General features: G+C 45.7%; 2 protein-coding genes across 3 annotated transcripts in view; one reads left to right on the plus strand and one right to left on the minus strand.

Annotated features, from left to right (window-relative positions):
• The window catches only part of FAM83H (family with sequence similarity 83 member H), a 54075-nt gene that overhangs the window by 14726 nt on the left and 13450 nt on the right, over positions 1-25899 (plus strand). The gene's annotated exons all lie outside the window — the stretch shown is intronic.
• Positions 2500-25899, minus strand: part of MAPK15 (mitogen-activated protein kinase 15) — a 148496-nt gene continuing 125096 nt past the window's right edge. The window contains exons 13-14 of the mRNA XM_065586422.1: positions 3163-3225; positions 2500-2810 (exon numbers count right to left, since the gene is read on the minus strand). Coding sequence (XP_065442494.1) covers positions 3184-3225 — 42 coding nt within the window. The 3' untranslated portion in view covers positions 2500-2810; positions 3163-3183. The remainder of the gene's footprint in view (positions 2811-3162; positions 3226-25899) is intronic.

The following is a 25899-nucleotide window of genomic DNA, read 5'->3' on the forward strand; positions in this document are numbered from 1 at the left end:
GGATACTGGGCTAGATGGACCTTTGGTCTGACCCAGTAAGGCTGTTTTTAGGTTCACTTTCCTTGGCAGCTTGTTCCATGGTTAATCAACCTCACTGTTTAAAAATGTGTGCCTTATTTAAAATTTAAATTTGTCTGGCTTCAGCTTCCAGCAATTTGTTGTTGCTCTGCTTTTCTCTGCTAGATTTAACAGTCTTTTATTACCTGTTATTTCTGTGGTTCTTTTCTGTACCCACTTGAATTTTTCAACATCTTTTTTAAAATGTTGACATCAGAAGTGGGTGTAGTATTCATCATCCACATGTGATAAAGTAAATACAAATCACTTTCCACAAATGGAAAAAAGGAGGAAGGAGACAACAATCAATATAAATTTGACATTATAAAGTGTAGAAAATGGATAAGGGATACTAAAGACATCAGAGAAAAATATCTATGGCTGGCAGAGCAAAGGATAATAAGGAACAAAAGAAATCCTAGAAATGATATAGGTCCATTACTAAATTGATATGATAAAATTGTTAGTAAGAGTGTAGGAGAGGCAAAAGTGATCAATAAATAGTTGTGACCTGAATTTGGAAAGAAGCAGGAGGATGTATTCTTATCACGTGTGGGTAATGAAGTACTTTCCAGTCCATTAATGAGGATGTTAAATAGCATCTACTTCGGATAAACATTTTTAAATTTGCAGGCCTGGATAACTTGCACCCAAGAGTACTAATATTATTCCAGTACTCAAAAGAGGGTAAGTGGGATGATCTACGTAATTAGAGGACAGTTAGCCTGACTTCAATATGAAGCAAAATAATGAAACAGCTAATGCAGAAGTCAAATCAATAAAAAATTAAAGGATCGGAATATAGGTATTGCCAATCAACATGGTTTTATGGAAAATAAGTCTAGTCAAATAAACCTGAATTCATTTGCTGATGAAATTACAAGTTAGATTGATAAAGGTAACTGCATAGAAGCTGATTTAAGCCATAGATTACATACCAATGCTCTGGAAATAAATAAAAAAACCACTGCTGATAAAATTTGTGGCTGACACACAGATTGGTGGTGTGGCAAAAAATTATTAGGACAGGGTTTTGTACGAGGGTACAAATATATATGAATTACAGTAGGTCATGCTGGTATGGGAGTGGCACTATATTTGAAAGAAAGCATAGAATCAAATAAAGTAAAAATCTTAAATTAATCAAACAGTACCTAGAATTTCTCTCGATAGATATTGTTAGTAAAATAAGAGTATAGGAATATACTACCTGGCCAGGATGGTGATGGTTACTATGAAATACTCAGGATGGTTTGAGAGGCTTCGAAGACCAAAAACACAATAACAATTGGGGATTTCAACTACTCTCTTATTGACTAGGTATATGTCACATCAAGAAGGGATGCAGAGATAAAATTTCTAGGCACGTTAAATGATGGATTCTTGGAGCAACTAGTCCTGGAACCCACAAGGGGAGAGGCAATTCTTGATTTAGTCCTACGTTGAGCATAGGTTCTGGTCCAAGAGGTAAATATAGCTGAACCTCTGAGTAAGAACAATGATGATGTAATTAAATTTAACATCATTGTAGGGTGACAGATGCCAAAGAAATCCACCACAGTAGCAGCTGACTTCAAAAAGTGGAACTATACAAAAATGAGGAAGCTAGTTAAATTGAAATTAAAAGGAAGAGTCACAAGGGTAAAATGCTTACCAATTGCAGGGACACTATTTAAAAACACCATAATAGAGTTTCACACTAAATGCATACCCCCAAATAAAAAACAAACAAAAACAGTAAGAGGACCAAAAAGAAAAAAAAAAAGAAAAAGTCACCTTGGTTAAACAGCAGAGTAAAAAGGCGACTGGAGGCAAAAAGGAATCCTTTAAAAACTAGAAGTCAGATCCTAATGAGGAAGATAGAAAGGAGTATAAACTCTGGGAAGTCAAGTATAATAAGGCAAGGCAAAAAAGATTCCAACAAACAACTAGCTAAAGCCACAAAAAGTAACAGCAAAAAATATTTTAAGTACATCAGAAGTAGGAAGCCTTCCAAAGAGTCGGTGGGGCCACTGGACGATTGAGGTGCTAAAGGAGCACTCAAGGAAGACACGGCCGTTGCGGAGAAACTAAATACATTCTTTGCATCCGTCTTCACTGAAGAGCATGTAGGGGAGATCCCCACATCTGAGCCATTTTTTTTAGGGGAAAAATCTGAGGAACTATCTTAGATTGAGGTATCTGCAGAGGAGGTTTTGGAAGGAAGTCAAATATGAAATTGCAGAACTACTAACTATGGTATGTAATCTATGGCTTAAATCAGCCCCTATACCAGATGACTGGTGGATAGCTAATATAATGCCAATTTTTAAAAAAGACTCCAGATGCGATCCTGGCAATTACAGGCCCGTAAGCCTAATTTCAGTTATCAGGTGAGGTGGTTGAAAATATAATAAAGAACAGCATTTATAAGATACATAAAAAGAACAGGAGTACTTGTGGCATCTTAGAGACTAACACATTTATTTGAGCATAAGCTTTCGTGGGCTACAGCCCACTTCATCAGATGCATAAGATACATAGATGAACATATGTCGGGGAAGAGTCAACACAGTTTTTGTAAAGGGAAATAGTGCCTCACTAATCTATTAGAACCCTCTGAGGGTGTCGATAAGCATGTGGACAAGGGTGATCCAGTGAACATAGTATACTTGGACTTTCAGAAAGCCTTTTGACTAGATCCCTCACCAAAGGCTCTTAAGCAAACTCAGCAGTCATGGGATAAGAGGGAAAGTCCTCTCATGGATCAGTAACTGTTGAAAAGATAGGAAACAAAGAGTAGGAATAAATGCTCAATTTTCCCAATGAAGGCAGGTAAATAGAGGGGTCCCCAAAGGGTCTGTACTGTTTAGCACGGTCTGGAAAAATGATATGGAAAAGGGGGTGAGCAATGAGGTGACATTTGCAGATGATACAAAATTATTCAAAATAGTTAAATTCAAAGCTGACCGCGAAGAGTTACAAAGGGATCTCACTAAACGTAGTGACTGGGCAACAAAATGACAGATGAAATTCAAAGTTGATAAGTACAAAGTAATGCAGACTGGAAAAAATAATCCCCACTCTACATACAAAATGATGGGATCTAAATTAGCTGTTACTTACCACTCAAGAAAGGTCTTGAAGTCACTGTGGATAATTCTCTGAAAACATCTGCTTAATGTGCAGCTGCAGACAAAAAAGCTAAAAATGTTAGGAACCATTAGGAAAGGGATAGATAATAACACAGAAAATATCATAATGCCTCTGTATAAATCCATGGGATGCCCATAACTTGAACTCTGTGTGCAGTTCTGGTCACCCCAACTCAAAAACGATATATTGCAATTGGAAAAGGTAGAGAGGGACAACAAAAATGATTAGGGGGATGAAACAGATTTCACATGAGGAGAGATTAAAAAAAGACTGGGACTGTTTAGTTTAGGAAAGAGATGACTAAGGGGGTATATGACAGGTCTATGAATGATGGATAGTGTGGAGAAAGCAAACAGTGAAGTGTTATATATCCCTTCACATAACACAAAAACTAGGAGTCACCTCGTGAAATTACACTGGTCTACAATTTTTAAGTCGTCTGCTTCAGAGATAAAATGTGCTATTTATTATGTATTTTGATGTGCTGAATTCAAATATGACAATTAAAACAACTGATTGGCTACTGTTTCTAAGATATTTAAGTTTTTACATTTTATGTCTATGTATATTGTGTAGATAGTAGAGTTTTAATCATAAATTGTAAACCTAGGTCTTTTCATGTGTTTATGGTTGCTTTACATGATAATATTTCACCTGTCCTGTTTATGTAACACTTTAAAAATCAGCAAAAGGGTTATATAAATAAAATTTATTATGAAACAAAAGGCAAAAAACTATTATGTACATAGTTTAGTCCTATTCAGTGTCTACTTGGCGCTTCTTGGCTTGTCTCTTGTATTCATTAAATGGAGCATCTCTTGTCACTGTCCAGCAATAGTCTGCAAGCATTGATGGGCTCCATTTGCCCTGATAGCATTTCTCCATTGTTGCAATGTCCTGGTGAAATCGCTCGCCGTGCTCGTCGCTCACTGCTCCGCAGTTCGGTGGAAAAAAAAATCTAGATGAGAGTGCAAAAAATGTATCTTTAGTGACATGTTGCAACCAAGGCTTTTGTATGCCTTGAGGAGGTTTTCCACCAACAACCTGTAGCTGTCTGCCTTGTTTCCAAGAAAATTTATTGCCGCTAACTGGAAGGCTTTCCATGCCGTCTTTTCCTTGCCACGCAGTGCATGGTCAAATGCATCATTTCGAAGTTCACGAATCTGAGGACCAATAAAGACACCTTTCTTTATCTTAGCTTCACTTAACCTTGGAAATTTTCCATGGAGGTACTTGAAAGCTGCTTGTGTTTTGTCAATGGCCTTGACAAAGTTCTTCATCAGACCCAGCTTGATGTGTAAGGGGGGTAACGAAATCTTCCTTGATTCAACAAGTGGTGGATGCTGAACCCTTTTCCTCCCAGGCTCCAATGACTGTTGGAGTGGCCAATCTTTCTTGATGTAGTAGGAATCTCTTGCACGACTATCCCATTCGCAGAGAAAACAGCAGTACTTTGTGTATCCACTGCAAATCAAGCAAGAGAGCAATAACCTTCAAATTGCCACAAAGCTGCCACTGATGTTGGTCATAGTTTATGCACCTCAAAAGTTGTTTCATGTTGTCATAGGTTTCCTTCATATGGACTGCATGACCAACTGGAATTGATGGCAAAACATTGCCATTATGCAGTAAAACAGCTTTAAGACTCGTCTTTGATGAATCAATGAACAGTCTCCACTCATCTGGATCGTGAACGATGTTGAGGGCTGCCATCACACCATCGATGTTGTTGCAGGCTACAAGATCACTTTCCATGAAGAAGAATGGGACAAGATCCTTTGGACGGTCACGGAACATGGAAACCCTAACATCACCTGCCAGGAGATTCCACTGCTGTAGTCTGGAGCCCAACAGCTCTGCCTTACTCTTGGGTAGTTCCAAATCCCTGACAAGGTCATTCAGTTCACCTTGTCTTATGAGCTGTGGGTCAGAGGAGGAGGATGGGAGAAAATGTGGGTCCTGTGACATTGATGGTTCAGGACCAGAAGTTTCATCCTCTTCCTCGTCTTACTCAAGTGAGAATGATTCTGGTGCATCAGGAACCGGCAGTCCTTCTCCGTGGGGTACTGGGCGTATAGCTGATGGAATGTTTGGATAATGCACAGTCCACTTTTTCTTCTTTGACACACCTTTCCCAATTGGAGGCACCATGAAGAAGTAACAATTGCTGATATGATCTGTTGGCTCTCTCCAAATCATTGGCACTGCAAAAGGCATAGATTTCCTTTTCCTGTTCAACCACTGGCGAAGATTTGTTGCACAAGTGTTGCAGCATATTTATGGGGCCCACCTCTTGTCCTGATCTCCAATTTTGCAGCCAAAATAAAGGTGATAGCCTTTCTTAACCATAGTAGTTATACTGCGCTTTTGTAATGCAAAAGTCACTTCATCACAAACATAGCAGAAGTTATCTGCACTGTTCACACAAGTACGAGCCATCTCTGCTCACTTTGGCTAAACAGAAATGTGTCCCTTTGCAAAATCAAACACTGACAAATAAGAGAGCACGACACTGTATGATTCTAGAGCTGATATAGGGCAATTTGTTCAGCAGAGTGATGTAAGCTTCGTTATGATTGCATCATCCATGACTTCTAGGAATAACATGATGCAATTCATATCATGTATGACGCAATACCAGCTTCAGATTGCATCATTCATTGTTTTGCCTAAAAAGCAAGTACTGTCCAAACCCAGTCACAGATTTATTCATAGATCCAGTCAAAGATATATTTTAGTCATTTCTGGTTTAAATTGAGATCCCTTCCCTTTATAACTCACTTATCCTCCGCCATTCCCAAGTTAAGGGTCGTATATACTGACTATAATCGGTCCTAGCCGGGGCTCGACCCTTCCGGGCAGGAGGGGAGCCACACCGACTCACTACTGTGGGAACAAGCAGTCGGTTAGTCCCGAAGCTCCGGCTCTCTAGTGCAGGGGCGGAGCAAACACCGGTAAAGCTCAGGCCCTTGGCTGCAGGGGGCTGAGCGAGTAAACAGTTCAGAGCCCAGGCCCTGGATCAGGGCAGGGCAAACACAGTTAAGCTCAGGCCCTTGTTTGCAGGGGCTGAGCGGATAAACAGTTCAGGAGCCCAGGCCCTGGATCAGGGCGGGGCAAACACAGTTTAAGCTCAGGCCCTTGTTTGCAGGGGCTGAGCGAGCCAGCAGATAGGTAGGGTATGCCTAGGCTTCTGTAGCCGAGCGTTGGGTGAGGGGGAAGCCTGCCACCCATGAGCAGGGGGTGGCAGGGGGGGAACGCAGGCCCACCCACTCCACTGCGTTCCAGCCCGGGGCCCTAGCAGTGGTTGCTGCCGCTGCTGGTCAGTGGGGTATCCAGACCGCAACACACTGACATAGGCTCACACTCGGTTGCAGCCGGACCGGGGTCGGCTACCGCCGGGCTACTTCCATGATCCCCCTCAGAGCCTACCTCGTTCGTCGCACCGGGCTCGGGCCAGTCCATCTGCATGGGCTCCTCTCGGCCAGGGCTTGGTGGCAGGTCCGGTAGCTCTGCCGGGAAGTCAGGCCAACGGTCCTCGGGCGGCTCCTCCGGGTAGCAGCAGGGGCGGAGGGGTTCGGGTGCAGTCTCACCCTCAGGGTTGGTGGGGTGGGGCTCCCAGGGATTCTCCCAGTGACGGGCGCGGACGGGCTCCGGCGGCTCCTCCTCGTAGCATGCCCGGGGTAGCTCAAGCCAGTTAGGGCCCAGGCCTCGGGCCTCAGAGGTCTCCTGGTCGGGAGCTCCCGGCCGCACGTCTGCTCCCTGCGGTGGCTGGCCGCCGACTGAGCTCTGGCGGCCGGCCTTTATACTTCCTGTCCCGCCCCTTGCCTTCCGGGGGGCGGGGACAGGCAGCGGTGGCTCCACCCACTCAGGTGCCTGCACGTGGGCTCCCTCTTCTGGGCAGGAGGGGAGCCACACCGACTCACTACACTGACCCAATAGCATATCTTGAAAACTAGAGCCAATCAACAATTTTAAGCATCATTTTCATTCTCAGTGACCCAGAATTAGTAAAGTTTGACTACATTTATTTCAGAAGCATTTTGGCTGTAGAGCAGTGTTATTAGGCAGTAGGTTTAAAACAAACAAAAGGAAGTATTTCTTCACACACCCCACAGTCAACCTGTGGAACTTGTTGCCAGGTGATGTTGTGAGGGCCAAAAGTATAACTGGGTTTAAAAAAGAATTAGGTATGTTCATGGAGGATAGGTTCACCAATTGGTATTAGCCAAGATGGTCAGGGACTCAATCCCATGTGCTGGACATCCCTAAAACTTCCAACTGCCAGAAGCTGGGACTGGACATCTGGGACAGATCACTCAAAATTGTTCTGTTCATTCTCTCTGAAGCATGTGACACTGGCCACTGTCAGAAGACAGAATGCTGGGCTAGATGGACCTGGTCTCACCCAGCATGGCCGTTCTTATGTTTAAAACACAGAGTTATTAGACTCAATGCAGTGGCAGCTAGGTGAAATTTAGTGGCCTATGATATGCAGGAGATCAGACCAGATGATCTAATGCAGAGGTCACCAACCCGTCAATCGCAATCGACTGGTCGATCCTGGAGCCTCTGTCAGGCGATCGTGATCTCCAGGCCACTAAAAGTCTGGCAGTGCAGTGGGGCTCAGGCAGGCTGCCTGCCTGCCCTGGCCCCACGATGCTCCCAGAAGTGGCTGGCTGCTGGCACATCTCTGCGGCCCCCGGGGGGGGGGGGGGAGATAGGGAGAGGAGAGTGAGGAAGGGTGGGGGGTGAAGCAGCTCCTCATGCTGCCCCTGCCCTGAGCACCAGCTCCACACTCCCATTGGCCGGGAACCGGCTAACAGGAGCTGTGGGGACGGCGCTTGCAGGCAGTGCACGGAGACCTGCTGCCTGCCTCCCTCCCCCCAGGGGCCGCAGCTTTTGGTTGCCCACATTTGAATGTATTGATAAAAATGGACAAGACATACCTTTATAATAGGAATTTGTGGGATATATCCCTGAAATAGATCTGGCATCAATTTTTTAAAAGCAAACCAAAAGTCTTCATGTTGTTGTGTATGACTGGTGTGCAAAAAGTATTTAGTCATAATTTTCCACTAGAGCTACACCTGGGGGGAGGGATAGCTCAGTGGTTTGAACATTGGCCTGCTAAACCCAGGGTTGTGAGTTCAGTCCTTGAGGGAGCCACTTAGAGATCTGGGGCAAAATCAGTACTTGGTCCTGCTAGTGAAGGCAGGGAGCTGGACTCAATGACCAAGGTCCCTTCCAGTTCTATTTATTTTATTTATTTACCTGTTTAGAATTCTGGTGACTGCAACCAGTAAATGTATCTTACCACTATGGCTGCAAAAGCAAACACCAGCTAAAGAAATGTGTTAGTTAGAATAAGAGAAATGGAACAATTGCCTGCCTATGTTATATTAGCAATGAGGAAAGATGGGTCAAATGGGAAAAAGTGATAAAAGAAATGTTGATAACTTTTATAAGAACAATTTTTAACTCATAGCCTACCCTACCTCAACTTTGTGGCAGTCCCTTGACACAATCTGCCCAGACTTCTGAAAGGCATTTAACTTGCCGGCAAGCCCCGCCCCCAGGAATCGGGCCCCACTCTTGCTAAAGCCGGCCCTGCACTTAGTGCAGGCACAAGGGGTGGGCAAAGATGGCCTAAAGCCACGTCTGAGTATTCTAGGCCTTACAGTGGCTGCCTGGGGTGATGAGGGTTTGGTGTAGAGCTGGCCCCTGAGCACCCTCCTACTAGGGACATTCCAGTGGGGTAAGAGGGATTTGTTACTTAAATGTCATAAAGGGCCTTAGAGCAATAACAAGTCAGACCCTGGGCCTCTGTAAAGCACGTGTTCATTTGCTTTCTTACCTCACAGGGCCTAAACTTACAGCTTCTGAAACTTAGGCCTAATTGTTGAGGCTTCTCTCTGTGAAGTCACCATTGGCAATGTGACTTTTGACTCACTGGGGCTGGTTCTGCTCTGACACCAGAGAGAAGCAGGATATCAATGGCTGCACTAGCATACAAGCAATGTAAGTGGGATCAGAATCTGTCTGTCTCTGTCAGACTTGGGGCTGTCTGTCAGTAACTGATGCTTTTCCATCCACCTTGCCTCAAATTCCTTCCCAACATCTTGAATGAGTTGGACCATTTCTTAAAGCTCATGGTCACATTGGAGGAGAGGGGTTAGTAATATGCTAAACTCTAGCTAACCTCTCTCTCCTAGCCTTGCTTTGCTGATAAAGGAAGCAGCGTCTGTCTTGTTCAACTCCTTTAATAAGATTAAAGCTTGAGTGCAGACAGGGCTCAGAGACCGCTTAAGGCTTCTCAGTACCTCTGCAAAAACAAAACCCTAACTACATTTCCCAGCCTTGCTCATTTGCCTGATGAAACTTTGAGGTAAAGGTTCCTAATTGTATGTATCTGTGTATGTGCTTAGAATGGCAACGGCAACTCTACATAAATTTCATAGACTTTGAGAAGGCTTTTGATAGCATTCACAAGACCTGCCTATGGTGCATTCTGCAGGCATATGGAATTCCTTTCCATATAATCAACGTCATTAAAAGCTTCTATTTCAAGGGTACATGCAGTGTTGATCACAGTGAGCTCAGTTTTGAAGTCAAAACAGAAGTACGTCAGGGGTGTGTCATATCTGCAATCCTCTTCAACATTGCCATCGACTGGGTAATGCGGCATACAACAGAAGACATAACAAGAGGCATTAAATGGACACTCTTCTCATCCCTTGAAGATCTGGACTTCCCAGATGATGATGTGCTCTTATCACATACCCAACACCATATACATGAAAAAACAACTCGACTCAATGCATTCAGCCAGCAAATTGGACTGAAAATTAACCACAATAAGACAGATATCATGACCTTTAATATTGCCTCACCATCCCCAGTACAGATAAAGGATTATGTTCTCAGCAATGTAGAAACATTCACATACTTGGGCAGCACCATCAGCCAGGATGGTGGAACAAGCCATAACATCTGGAACAAAATCAATAAAGCCAGGAACAATATGTTTCACTCTATATGCATCCGAAGAAGTGGGTTGTAGCCCACGAAAGCTTATGCTCTAATAAATTTGTTAGTCTCTAAGGTGCCACAAGAACTTCAGGAGTGTAAATACAGTCTGGAAATCATCAAAATACAACACCAAAACCAAATCAAGATTTATCAGAGCTGCTTTGTACTGTGGCAGTTCCCCCACTTTGGCAGAGGAAGGGTTAAAGCAGGCTGGAGGGAGCCTGTGCAGAACCCAGCCAATCAGGGCCAGGCTGGGCCCTATATAAAGGCTGCAAAGCAGAGGAGACAGCAGTCTCTTCCTGACAAGCAAGGGGATAGCACCTTAGATAGAGCAGTGCTGGGCAGGCTCGGGAGCAGAGGGAAAGCTCCAGCATGATACCTGCCAGGGTGAGGCTCCTGAAAGAAAGGGCCAAGAAGGTGCAAGGGCCAAAGGGAAGTGGCCCAGGGAGCATGAGCAGTAGAGGGGAGAGAAGAAGGGCAGGACATGGCTGCTGCCAGAGGGTTCCTGGGCCAGGACCCAGAGTATTAGGCAGGCCTGGTTCCCTCCCTCCCCCCTTACACTGCACCTGGCCGTGGAGGAGTGTGGCCCGATACAGACTGTGGCTGGCCCCTCAGGCAAGGGGCTAGACTTTGGGGCTGCAGTAGGCCACCAGGGTAGGTGCAGACTCAGGACTGCGGAAACCCCTGGAAGGGGGGAAAACAGAGTGGGCACAGCCAGAGAGCTGTGTCCAGAAGAGGAGGCCGCAAGCCAGGGAGCAACGCAGGTCCCAGACAGCACAGCAGAGCAGGCAACGGGCAGGAGACCACCCGCAGAGGGCGCTCCACGGCTATGACAGAGCTAATTCCTAGAGCGACTGGCAGGAGGCGCCGCGGTGGTGAATCTGCAACTTGTTACATGCGTACTTGCAACTTGCCCTATCCCAAAGGTCTTAGAATCTAACCAAATAGAACAATTCACCTGCACGTTTATAAACTGAAAGTCCAGGCTTCATATGATTATTTTTAAAATATGATGAAGGTGTTGGTAGCAACTCCAGAGCTAAGGTGGTGCCATCAGGGCCGGCTCTAGGCACCAACGTCCCAAGCATGTGCTTGGGACGGTGCTTTTCAAGGGGCAGCATTCCGGCCCTTTGGGGTTTGTTTGGGGTTTTTTTGCTGCGGCGGCACTCCCGCTTTTTTTGTTCGTTTGTTTTGTTTGGGGCGGCAAAAAAACCTGGAGCCGGCCCTGGGTGTCATTTCTGCTCAGAGGACTAAAACTGTTCCACTTTGTACTTTAGTGATTGAATTTAGTCTTCACAGTATAGCCACTAACTGACCAAGCAAAAACTGGATTTGCCAGTGACCTTTTTGAGTTAAAATTTAACTAACTAAAGTTTTGTACAAACTTTTTAAAATGCTGCTGCTGTTTTTTTAATTTTACTCTATTTTGGTTTGGGTTCCTTTGGCTAACAGACAGGCCTCACAAACTGCACAGAGTCTGACACAAGCCACTTTTGAAATTTCATAATTAATCAGATTATTTCCTCAGTTAGAGAGAACATAATTGAAAAGCTAAGATCCATTAGTTACTTCTGTTCAATGCAGCCTTCCTAGGCCTTTCTCTAAGGGCTGGTCTACACTACCGCTTAAGTTGATGTAACTTGTGTTGCAAGACACACACTCCGAGTGATGCAAGTTACATTGACTTAAGTGCTGTCCACACCAGTGCTATGTCGGCAGGAGACACTCTCCCATCAGGATAGCATGTCTTCACCAGATGCACTACAGCAGTGCAGCTGCGCCGATGTAGCACCGTAGTGTAGACTTGCCCTAAATCAAACAAGCGTGACATAGCCTGATGAAAGTGTGTCCATCAATTAAATAACATTGTCCCTTGAGATCACAGTTCATCTTGTGCATGAGTGTGAAGTAAAGGACGGAATGCATGCAATGCAGATGGCAGTACACAAGATGCCAAAAGGCGATTATTGTGGAGGTGACAAAGCTAAATGTGCTAGGTGGGTGGGAAGGCCTGTAAATTGGTGGGTGGGAAGGCTGCTCTGGATGTTAACATATAGGGATTCCACTGGTTTTTAGGAACTATGGCTAGGATTTTCAAAAGGTGCCTAAAGGAATTAAGTGACCAAATCGCATTCAGAGCAGAACATTGATGCAGGCAGAGACACAGCAGTCTTCTCAGTCTCACAGTGACTAAGAATTCCTCATTAAGGAATTGCTCTGGTTCTGGCTCCAGCTCAGGGAAGTGAAGGAAGCTGCCAACCAATTCCATAGCAGACAGAGCTACACACAAAAAGAGACTCCCACCACCTTCTTTGTTATTAACAAATTTATTTGAGCATAAGCTTTCGTGGGCTAAAACCCACTTCATCGGATGCATGCAGTGGAAAATACAGTAGGAAGATATATATACACAGAGAACAGGAAAAATGGATGTTGCCATACCAACTATAATGAGAGTAATCAATTAAGGGGGGGCTATTATCAGCAGGAGAAAAAAAACTTTCGTAGTGATAATCAGGATGGCCCATTTCCAACAGTTGACAAGAAGCTGAGTAACAGTAGGGGAGTAGCAGTCAGTGGCACTGCTATGGGTACCCGCATGGCCCCACAATATGCCAACATTTTTATGGCTGACTTAGAACAACACTTCCTCAGCTCTCGTCCCCTAACGCCCCTACTCGACTTGCGCTACATTGATGACATCTTCATCATCTGGACCCACGGAAAGGAGGCCCTTGAGGAATTCCACCAGGATTTCAACAATTTCCATCCCACCATCAGCCTCAGCCTGGACCAGTCCACACAAGAGATCCACTTCCTGGACACTACAGTGCTAATAAGTGATGGTCACATAAACACCACCCTATACTGGAAACCTATTGACCGCTATACTTACCTACATGCCTCCAGCTTCCATTCCAGACCACACCACATGATCCATTGTCTACAGCCAAGCTCTAAGATACAACCGCATTTGCTCCAACCCCTCAGACAGAGACAAACAACTACAGGACCTCTATCAAGCATTCTTACAACTACAATACCCACCTGCTGAAGTGAAGGAACAGATTGACAGAGCCAGAAGAGTACCTAGAAGTCACCTACTACAGGACAGGCCCAACAAAGAAAGTAACAGAATGCCACTAGCCGTCACCTTCAGCCCCCAACTAAAACCTCTCCAGCGCATCATCAAGGATCTACAACCTATCCTGAAGGACAATCCCTCACTCTCACAGATCTTGGGAGACAGGCCAGTCCTCGCTTACAGACAGCCCCCCAACCTGAAGCAAATACTTACAGCAACCACACAACAAAAACACTAACCCCGGAACCTATCCTTGCAACAAAGCCCGTTGCCAACTCTGTCCACATATCTATTCAGGGGACACCATCATAGGACCTAATAACATCAGCCACACCATCAGAGACTCATTCACCTGCACATCTACCAATGTGATATATGCCATCATGTGCCAGCAATGCCCCTCTGCCATATACATTGGCCAAACCGGACAGTCTCTACGCAAAAGAATAAATGGACACAAATCAGACGTCAAGAACTATAACATTCAAAAACCAGTTGGAGAACCCTTCAACCTCCCTGGTCACTCAATTACAGACCTCAAAGTCGCAATTCTCCAACAAAAAAAACTTCAAAACCAGACTCTAATGAGAAACTGCAGAATTGGAATTAATTTGCAAACTGGACACCATGAAATTAGGCTTGAATAAAGACTGGGAGTGGATGGGTCATTCACAAAGTAAAAGCTATTTCCCCATGCTAATTTTCCCCCCTACTGTTACTCACAGCTTCTTGTCAACTATTGGAGAGGGACCATCCTGATTATCACTACAAAAGTTTTTTTTTCTCCTGCTGATAGTTGGTATGGCAACACCCATTTTTCCTGTTCTGTGTATATATATCTTCCTACTGTATTTTCCACTGCATGCATCCGATGAAGTGGGTTTTAGCCCTCAAAAGCTTATGCTCAAATAAATTTGGTAGTCTCTAAGGTGCTACACATACTCCTCATTCTTTTTGCTGATACAGACTAACATGGCTACCACTCTGAAACCTCTTTATTATGTAAGTTTCTTGCTGTCTTGGTAAATAGTAATAGCTACAACTCTCTAAAATACCTGAGGATGGGCAGCTTCAAGGAAAGATGCTATACAGAATAGAGGTACATTTCATTATATGCCATAGTTTCCAGCTATTAACTTTGTCAAGCAACTTATGTCATTATGGAAACTGGCATTGCATGGATAAGATAGATCACAAGCTTGGAGACTAACATTTTTCAGATGACATCTGTCTTATAGATGAGTCAGTTGATGATAATGCAGTGAGATGAACGATCTTGCAAATAGGTCATATCAATAAATCAAAGACAGAAATTATAAAATTTGTTTATCTACCAATGGTTTTATCTACTTGGAAGAAGGTGATGCCTTGAAGACCTATTAATAAATTTACTTGTGGGTAGCTTCAATCACAATACTGGTGATTGCACATTTGCTGTAGGGTCCAGAATATGTAAAGCGAGTGTTGTATTTCAAAAATTTCATACAGTATGGAAGTCCAGTGTGATTAGAAAATGCAAAAACTTTGTAGCTGCAAAGTCCTAAATGTCCTCTTATATGGAGCAGAGTCCTGGAAAAATGAATGAGTCCATCCATAGAATATTCAACATAAAATGTATAGATAGAATAACTAACCAAGAGGTCCAACTACCTATAACAATACAAGTAGTACAGAAGAAGAAGAAGAGATGGACATATTTGAGACATCTTTTATGAATGTCTGTTAATAGGCTACCTAAAAAAGCATTTCTTCGGCGATCCTAGGGCAACTGATGAGACACTGACCTACAGCCATGCTCTGTAGCATAATAATGGCTCAAGTGGCATTACTACATTTGAATACAGAAGACCTGGAAAAATTAGCCCAAGATAGGGACAGCTGGTGTTCTTTGACATCTACCTTATGTACCCGATGATGTGAAAAGGAGGATGATGATGATAGAGTTTCATGGCATTTAAGGTCATTAGCTCATCTAGTCTGACCTCCTATATATCACAGGCCATTAGATTTCATCCTCAAGAGGCTAAACAATTGTGTGCCACAGGCAGAGAACAAGAGAGACCAGGGTACCATCAATGCCAGAAGCTTCTGCAATGGGAGGGAGTTGATTGTGAGATATGCCCAGGTGATCCCTGCAAATGATCTATGCCCCCTGCTGCAGAGGAAGCAGGAAAAAAATGCTAAAGGTCCATGCCAATCTGATGGGGGGGGTGGGGTGGGAATCCTCCCCAACCCCAAATTTGGCAATCAAATTGACCCTGAGCATGTAAGCAAGACACACTAGCCAGGCACCTAAAAAAAGGTTTCTCTGTACCACCTTAGAGCACTGGTCCACCTCGTCCAGCATCCTAGCTCCAGCTGTGGCCAATCTAATGAGGATGGTGAAAAAACCCAAAATACACCTGGCCAGTTGTACATCTGGGGAGGGATTTTCCCTCCTGACTCCTGCAGGTGACCAGATAAAGCACTGAAGCTGGAGATTTTATTACCCATTGTCTTAATGCAGCGTTGCAAGACTTATGAGCAAGTTGAGGCAATGCAGAGTTTCCAATTCTTCCCACAGCCCTTGAAGGAACCAATGCGACGACCAAGCCTGACCTTCCCCCCACTTCCCTAGCCATAGAATTTCTCCCAGAAGGTGGATTAAAGCTTATCTTTTAGAAAGATAGCTAATTTTGTTTAAAAACTCCAAATGGTGGTGAGTTGACCTCCTTCTCAACAAGTAGTTCCAATGTTTAATGACACTGCTAAGAAATTGTGTCATTTCAAGATTGAATTTTTCTAACCTCAGCTTCCACCCATTGACTCTTGTTATGGCTTTGTCAGCAAGTCTAAAAAGCACCCCACTGTCAGATGACTCTTCCATGTCTAGGTACCTGTGCACAGATTTTGTAGATACATGACAACCCTCGCTTTCCAGAAACACACCCCCAGCAGTACAGAGCCTCCTTTGGTCTGACAAATCTGGCATCCTTTGGTTGAACAGAATCTCCGAGCATGTTGATCTGATTTTTCTGGTGCTTTGCCTCCAAAAACCTAGAAACATTTGTCCCTTCCACTCTGACATCCCCAAGCATGAGTTTTTGATGGGAGTCAAGGGCTAGGATAGTTTCATTGCAGGAGCACAACAGTATGCTCCTGAAGGTGTTTATAGCCCCTGCAATTCCATCTGATGTTCCAGATTCCATGGCAGCAAAACATCAGGTTCCCATCTTGGACAAGTGTGATGCATAGACTCTTGCTCCGTGCTTCTAAGGGTTGAGCACCATGAAGCTCTTGTAATGCACAGCCAGTTGGAACCAGACAGAATAAATGAGATCTCTTGCAAGCACCTTAAGCACTGAGTGATCATTGAACATCACATGGTACCAGGACTAAAAAGAAATCAAGAAAATACCCTGAGGGAAAAATGGACCAGTTAGAAGTTCCACCAGCGCTGAAACTCTGAAAATGTGAAAGAAAATTGGAAGAAGTTCAGGCAGGGCTTCACGCTGTCTGCAAGCACGGGTTCCAACAAAGAGGAAGACAGTCGTAAGGTAGCCTTATTATTAACAGTGGCTGATTCTGAAGCACTTGATGTATTTAATAGTTTTCTGTTAACTCTGGCAGAGGATTCTAAGTATGAAACTGTAGTACAGAATTTTAAGTACTGCACTCCATGTAACAGACATTTGAAATATACGTTTTTAATCACAGGGTCCAAAGGAGGGTAAAACTATAGAAGAATTTGGCTCTTTGTCTTCAGATGAGAGCCCCCCAAAATTGCAAGATTGAGTCCCTGATAAGGGAGCAGATTATGATTGATGCTGGAACAAAAAAAAACCAAAACAACCCGCTCCACCCACACATACTCAAGGTACATCTAGAGTGTGATAAGAGACCCACAGCACAGTCACACAGGGTGACTCAGGCTCCCAGGGTTTGGGCTGCAGGACAATAAAACTGCAGCCTAGACATTCCAGGCTTGTCTGGCACCCAGGCTCCCATGAGGGGAGGGAGTCCCAGAGTCCAGGTGCAGCCCGAACACAAATGTCTACACTGCAGCCTGAGCCCTGTGAACCCAAGTCAGCTGATCTGGGCTCTGAGACTCAGTGCTGCTGGTTGGTTTTTTTAGTACAGTGTAGCTGTGACCTCAGGCACTAGTAGAAGATCCACAATTAACCCTTGACAGGGCATTTAGAATTTGCCAACCTACAGAAGTTGCCCAGTACAGAATGACGCTTATGGAGAGTGGACAGTGCTCTGACACTGCAGCTATGATTGAGAATCCAAAATACCATGTTGGGAGCAGTGGGGGGAGGAGGGGGAGAGAGAGAGGAGGAAAAAAAGCACACACAACTCAGTCTAAATCCAGCAAAAACAGCACATGGTGCTGCATACCCTGTGGCAATAAGTACAAGTTAAGACTGTGCCTGGAATGTGGGAACAAAGGCAAAAAGTGAATGGTTTACATCACTTTTTAAGAGTTTGCAAGCACTAGCAGAGAGTGCACAGCATGAGGAAAGAGAACAGCACCATTAGCTCAGAGGATTCTTCATAGGAGCAATGGAGACCACTGCAGCAGATGAATGGACTGTCAACCTGGAAGCAAATGGGACATTTATTACTTTTAAGTTGTACACTGATACACAAGCCAGTGTCTTGGCAAAAACACTGTTAGTCACTGGAAGATAAAGCTAGAGTAGCAGGTAACTTCAGGGCTTACGGTGGTGCGCTCATTCCCACTACGTGTGTATGTGAACTAAATGTACAGGTAAATAACAAACTGTATCTTTTCCAATTTTGTGTGTAGTATAGTTGTAGCCGTGTCAGTCCCAGGATATTAGAGAGATAATGTTGGTGAGGTAATATTTTTATTGGACTTGTCTCTCCCACCAACAGAAGTTGGTCCAATAAAAGATATTACCTCACCCTCCTTGTCTCTCTTTTCCAATTTGTAACAGTACCAGGGAAAAGTGTACCTATTATTGGATTAAAAGTATGTCAAGCCATTGGTCTCATCAAGAAGATGCACTCAGGGAGGATCAGGGAACCAAAACAATTGAGGAAGAGTTTGAAAATGTTTCTCAGGGAATAGGGAAGATCTCAAAGTACAAAAAAAAAGGGGGAGGGGATGGGGGTGGGGAAGAGCCCAACCATCATAGAATCATAGAATATCAGAGTTGGAAGGGACCTCAAGAGGTCATCTAGTCCAACCCCCTGCTCAAAGCAGGACCAATTCCCAGCTAAATCATCCCAGCCAGGGCTTTGTCAAGCCGGGCCTTAAAAACCTCCAAGGAAGGAGACTCCACCGCCTCCCTAGGTAACGCATTCCAGTGTTTCACCACCCTTCTAGTGAAATAGTTTTTCCTGATATCCATCCTGGACCTCCCCCACTGCAACTTGAGACCATTGCTCCTTGTTCTGTCATCTGCCACCACTGAGAACAGCCGAGCTCCATCCTCTTTGGAACCCCCCTTCAGGTAGTTGAAGGCTGCTATCAAATCCCCCCTCATTCTTCTCTTCTGGAGACTAAACAATCCCAGTTCCCTCAGCCTCTCCTCATAAGTCATGTGCTCCAGACCCCTAATCATTTTTGTTGCCCTCCGCTGGACTCTTTCCAATTTTTCCACATCCTTCTTGTAGGGTGGGGCCCAAAACTGGACACAGTATTCCAGATGAGGCCTCACCAATGTCGAATAAAGGGGAACGATCACGTTCCTCGATCTGCTGGCAATGCCCCTACTTATACAGCCCAAAATGCCGTTAGCCTTCTTGGCAACAAGAGCACACTGTTGACTCATATCCAGCTTCTCGTCCACTGTGACCCCTAGGTCCTTTTCTGCAGAACTGCTACCTAGCCATTTGGTCCCTAGTCTGTAGCAGTGCATGGGATTCTTCCGTCCTAAGTGCAGGACTCTGCACTTGTCCTTGTTGAACCTCATCAGGTTTTTTTCGGCCCAATCCTCTAATTTGTCTAGGATAAATAATCCCATAATTAATGCTCTCAACGTGTTAAAAAGGGAACATTTTCCACTAGCTACAAGGGGAGAAATTTTGGAGAAGATGGTTGATGCTAAATATATATATATATATATATATATTGTTAAACTCTTGAGGTATGCATCAGCAGGGTTCTGGCAAGGCCCATTGGAAAAACAAAGCACGTTTGTGCACATTCAATGCCCCCTTTGGGAAACCGTCTTTCTGCAGACTGCCATTTGGGTTATGTTCAACACCCAGCGTGTTTCACCAGAAAAATACAACAAGGTTTACATAGATGACATTTTCATCGGGGAGGGGGGTGGAGTAGGGGATCCAAAACAATAGAAGAGCATGACCAGAGGCTCCACACATCTTTGTCTAGAGCTGATGGGCTGAACAAAAATGTAAATTCTGTGCAACAGAAATAACAAACCTGGGAGAGAAGTTAACACAGCAAGGTTGAGGCCATCAACAACATGCCTGCCCCAGTAGACAAGGAAGAAATACAGAGATTCCTCAGAATCCTGAACTATGTATGGAAATTTGTGCCTACTTTAGCTGCCTGAACCAGCAACCTGAGCTGTATTATGCAAAGTTGTCCAATGAACATGGGATGCAAATCTTAATATAGCGAAACTGAAGGAATTAGAGCAGGGGTGGGCAAACTTTTTGGCCTGAGGGCCACATCTGGATATGGGAATTGTATGGCAGGGAATGAATGCTCACAAAATTGGGGGTTGGGGTGCGGGCTCCGGCTGGGGGTGCGGGCTCTGGGGTGAGGCCAGAAATGAGGAGTTCAGGAGGAGGCTCCGGGCTGCGGTGAGGGTTGGGGTGCGGGGTGGGATGAGGGCTCTGGCTGGGGGGTGCGGGCTCTGGGGTGGGCGGGGATAAGGGCTTTGGGGTGTACGAGAGTGCTCTGGGTTGGGACCGAGGGATTTGGAGGGCAGGAGGGGATCAGGGCTGGGGCAGGGGATTGGGGTGCGGGAGGAGGTCAGGGGTGCAGGCTCCGGGCAGCGCTTACCTCAAGCAGCTCCTGGAAGCAGCGGCACGTCCCCCCCTCTGGCTCCTATGTGGAGGTGCAGCCAGGCAGCTCTGCACGCTGCCCTGTCCGCAGGCGCTGCCCCTGCAGCTCCCATTGTCCGTGGTTCCCGGCCAATGGGAGCTGCGGGGGGGGGGAGGGGAGGAGGGTGCTTGGGGCGGGGGCAGCATGCGGAGCCCTGTAGCTGCCCCTGTCCGTAGGAGCTGGACGGAGGACATGCTGCTGCTTCTGGGAGCTGCATGGAGCCATGGCATGCATGGAGTGGGGCAAGCCCCCGACCACATTCCCTGGCGGGAGCTCAAGGGCCAAATTAAAAGGTCTGATGGGCTGGACGCGCCCCATGAGCCGTAGTTTGCCCATCCTTGAATTAGAGGACCCAGTTCTGAGGTACCATGACAGTAAGCACAAAACTAAGCTGTCCCGAGATGTTGCCAAGGAAGATATTGGCACATGACAGTATGGTCACAATTGGAGACCAGTGATTTATGCACCATGGAGATTAACAAAAACTGAGTGTTAATATGCTCAAATAGAGAAGGAAGCTTTGGCCTTAGTCCATGGGTATAAAAAGTTTAACATATTTATTTATGGGAGGTCTGTGTTATGTGAAACAAACCACAGTCCACTTATTGCCAGTGCTAAAAGGGGTCAGGCAACCCCCCACCCCTGCCCCAGAATACATAGATTATTTTTTCAGCTACAAATGTATGATTTGTAAATTGAATACAAACCTGGGAGAAATTTGATGGTTGCAGACACATTCTATAGAGCATTTGACAAAAGTGCAATGAAACAAAGTCCAGATTTTGTACATGTCATTCTGATTTAAAAAAAACCTGTCCAAGTGTAACACCAACAGACCCCGGTCATCAGTGGGCAGGGTTGGGCTGGGATCTCTGGTGCTTAGTGCATGAGCCTCTACAGCATGAGCTAAAAACCAACTGGCTCTTAGCTAGGGTGGAGAGCAGACTCATTTTCTCTCTCTAAGTGGTCTTGGTGCCACTCGATGGGACAGAACACCACACCCAGGAGGTGTGTGTTAAAATCAGGCTCTTTCTGCCATCCCCTTCCAACAGCTCAGGAATCTTTTCCAGGCTTCCTTGACTGTTCCTGCTGTTGCTGGAGGTGGCCTGCTGTGCCCCCAGCCATCAGGCCCGGCAGACAGGCCCAGCTTGTCAGCATGGAAAACAGCAGCTTAACTGAAAGTCACTTCAGCACCAGCCAGTCCCAGTGCTGACTCCCTTGCTGACACACCCGCTTTCTGACTCCCTTGCTGACACACCTGCTTTCTGTCGGCCTCAGGGACGCATTCCTGCTTGCAGCTTCCCCCAGGATCTCCAGCATCACACCCTGCATTCAGCCTCCACCAACCCCACAGGACAGAGCAGTCATCCTGCATTAATAACAGCTGAGGCCAGCAGTACAGTATCCAGTGTACATGCAGCAAGAGGGGACACTCTCCTATTGCATAGACATACAGTGAAGGACAGCGCCATTCTACAGATTATTTGTACTCCAGAGGTCCCAGTCAAGGCCCCAGTATGCTGTGTGCGGCACAGAGTAAAGACCATCCCCCGTCCTAGAGACAAGAGTGACAGAAATAGACCAAGTAATAGCCAGGCAACACTTATACAATATGTCACAAGTAGAGAGTTAGTTCTATCTCCCCTCGCAAACCAATGCCCCATCGCTGACAACCGGCCCCAGCCAACTTGACACACTACTTGCTGCTCTAAGGGCAGGTCTACACTACCCGCCTGAATCGGCGGGTAGAAATCGATCTCTCGGGGATCGAATTATCACGTCTCGTTGGGACGCGACAGTCGATCCCCGAATTGACGCTTCTACTCCAGCAGCGGAGGTAGGAGTAAGCGCTGTCGACGGGGGAGCCGCAAAGGTCGCTTTGCCGCCGTCCTCACAGCGGGGTAAATCGGCTCCGTTACGTCGAATTCAGCTACGCTATTCACGTAGCTGAATTTGCATATCTTAAATCGACACCATCCCCCCCCCCACCCCCCGTAGTGAGGACATAGCCTCAGTCAGACTGGAAGAAACGCAGATCAAGATACCCTCCTCACACACACAAACCTGACAGTAAAACACTCCAGAGACCCATTAGATAACATGCATACCTGAGCTATTTGTGACAAAGTGAAGATGATGCTCCCATGATGGATGGCTCTGTGGATGAGGGGAAAGCAGTGGATGTGTTATTCCTTGACTTTAGGAAAGCTTTTGATATGGTATCCCACAGTATTCTTGCTAACAAGTTAAAGAAGTATGGGCTGGATGAATGGACTATAAGGTGGATAGAAAGCTGGCTAGATTGTCGGGCTCAGCGGTTAGTGATCAATGTCTCTATGTCTAGTTGGCAGCTGGTATCAAGCAGAGTGCCCCAAGGGTTGGTCCTGCGGCCAGTTTTGTTCAATATTTTCATTAATGATCTGGAGGATGGCGTGGATTGCACCCTCAGCAAGTTTGCAGATGACACTGAACTGGGAGGAGTGGTAGATATGCTGGAGGGTAGGGATAGGATACAGGGGACCTAGACAAATTAGAGGATTGGGCCAAAAGAAATCTGATGAGGTTCAACAAGAACAAGTGCAGAGTCCTGCACTTAGGATGGAAGAATCCCATGCACTGCTACAGACTAGGGACCGAATGGCTAGGCAGCAGTTCTGCAGAAAAGGACCTAGGGGTTACGGTGGATGAGAAGCTGGATATGAGTTAACTGTGTGTCCTTCTTGCCAAGAAGGCTAATGGCATTTTGGGCTGTATAAGTAGGGGCATTGGGCAGATCGAGGGACGTGATCATTCCCCTCTATTCGACATTGGTGAGGCCTCATCTGGAGTACTGTGTCCAGTTTTGGGCCCCACACTACAAGAAGGATGGGAAAAATTGTAAAGAGTCCAGCGGAGGGCAACAAAAATGATTAGGGGTCTGGAGCACATGACTTATGAGGAGAGGCTGAGGGAACTGGGATTGTTTAGTCTGCAGAAGAGAAGAATGAGGAGGGATTTGATAGCTGCTTTCAAGTACCTGAAAGGGGGTTCCAAAGAGGGTTCCATGTTCTCAGTGGTACCAGATGGCAGAACAAGGAGCAATGGTCTCAAGGTGCAGTGGGGGAGGTTTATGTTGGATATTAGAAAAAAACTTTTTCACTAGGAAGGTGGTGAAGCACTGGAATGGGTTACCTAGGGAGGTGGTGGAATCTCCTTTCTTAGAGGTTTTTAAGGTCAGGCTTGACAAAGCCCTGGCTGGGATGATTTAGTTGGGGATTGGTCCTGCTATGAGCAGGGGGTTGGACTAGATGACCTCCTGAGGTCCCTTCCAACCCTGATATTCTATGACATGAGAGTGACATCTGGATGACACAACCGTATTAAAAATGAGTAAACTGATAAATTGAAAAAAATTGTAAATGGGGAATTATCAGCCACGAGGATTTGTTTCTAGAGGGGGTCTTGCAGGAATCTGTTCCGTGCCCAATGCTATTCAGTATCAATGATTTAGAGCAGGGGTGGGCAAACTACAGCCCATCAGACCTTTTAATCTGGCCCTTGAGCTCCTGCCGGGGAGCAGGGTTGGGGGCTTGCCCCGTTCTGCGCATGCTGTGGCAACACATGGCTCCTGGAAGAAGTAGCATGTCCCCCCCTCCGGCTCCTACATTGCTGGCAGGGCCGGCTCCAGGCACCAGCCCAGCAAGCAGGTGCTTGGGGCGGCCAACGGAGAGGGGCGGCACGTCCAGCTCTTCGGTGGCGGGTCCCTCACTCCCTCTCAGAGTGAAGGACCAGCCGCCGAATTGCCGCCGAAGACTGAAGCAGCAGCAGTAGAGCTGATCGCGATCACGGCTTTTTTGTTTTTGTTTTTTTGTTGGTTTTTTTTTGCTGCTTGGGGCGGCAAAAACCCTGGAGCCGGCCCTGATTGCTGGTAAAATTTACAGATGACAAAAATTAGTGAAGTGATAAATATGGATGGGTGTGGGTGAGTTGCACAGAGCTACCTGCATCACTTGGTAAGTTGGGCTCATTTGAGCATGCATTTAATACAGTCAAATGCAAAGTCATAAGTCTAGGAACAAAGAATGTAGGTCACACAAGACAGGGACTATATCCTGGAATGCAGCAACATTGAATAGGATTTAGTGTCATAACAGATAACAAATTGAACATGAGTGTCCAGTGGAATGCTGTAGCTAAGTGAGTGAAACAAGCCTTGGATGTATAAGGAGGGAAATATCAAGGGAAGTTGAGAAGTGATGTTGCCTCTGTAGATGGCATTAGTGAGAACATTTATGGAATACTGTGTTCAGTTCTGATGTCAACACTTCAAAAGAGATGTTGAAAAATAGAGAGGGTTCAGAAAAGAGGCACAAGAACAATATGAGGTCTGGAAGACATCTCCTATAGTGAGACATTGAAGAAGCTCACTATTAGTTTATCCAAGAGAAGGCTAAGAGTTGACTTGATCATCGTCTAACAAGTGCCTTCAGGATGAAGAAATTTCTTTTAGTAGAGAGCTCTTTAATTTTGCAGAAAAAGGCAGAAAGAAATCCAATAGTTGGCACCTAAAGCCAGACAAATTCAGACTAGAAATAAGAGGCAGATTTTTAAGTGTTACCAAATTTGCCCATTACTTTGGGGTATGTTCATTTATTAGGGTTACTCTTCGGGGGGGGCGTGGGGTGTTTGTACTGCTTGTGTCACTTGTGTTCTCATACGGAGCTCTACTTCTCCCTGCTGCAAGTTCCCTCCCAATGGAGCTATCCTGCAGGACCTAGGCTCCCCAGGCTGGGTTCTTCCAGCCCCAGAATCAGACGAACACCCACACCCACACACACACATTAACAGAGCGCTTCTGAGAGCACCGGGTTAATCAGCACTCCCAATCTGACCCCTTATATGTCCCTGGACTCAGTAGGCCGGGTTGAGCAGCATTTCCAAGCTATCACCCTCATCTGCCATGGGCACCGCACCGGAATAGAGCGTGCCTGAGCAGGCTGGGTCAAGCAGCACTTTCAATCTGCCACTCTCATCTATCCCAGGTTCAGCACGTCGCTATCCCCACTTTCACATTACAATTGTTCTGGTAGTAGCCCACTTGATGAGCAAACCCCACAGGATTTTTGGGCGCTGCAGGGATCTTTAGCTTCGGTACGAGGAGCGTTGCTGCAGACCAAATGAGGAAGCCAAAAAACATGCACAAGGTGGGGGGGAGAGAGAGAGAAGCAACTAGCTTAACCATGGAAGTTATTTATTGCCAGGTAATAACCATAGGGGAGCCAAACAAACAACAGTGATAATATTAAATCTAACTTAAATTTGATTATAAAAGTCAGGTTTAGAAAACTATAACTGATCACATAAGTCAGAGTCAGAAGGATATACCGAGAGAGAGAGAGATATGGGTTCTCACCACTCCGTGAAGCTTGAATCGATCGGGGGTTCCAGGTGGTGGTGATAGCTGAGGGTCCGGAGTGCTGGAGACAGGCAGAGCCCCCAGCACAATCAGTCAGGAGAAGATGAAGTGCCAATGGAACTAGGGTGACCAGATCATCCAGGTCAAATAGCGGGATGCGGGATGCGGGGG

This window comes from Chrysemys picta, chromosome 2 (assembly GCF_011386835.1).
Source record: "Chrysemys picta bellii isolate R12L10 chromosome 2, ASM1138683v2, whole genome shotgun sequence".
Taxonomy (NCBI): domain Eukaryota; kingdom Metazoa; phylum Chordata; order Testudines; family Emydidae; genus Chrysemys; species Chrysemys picta.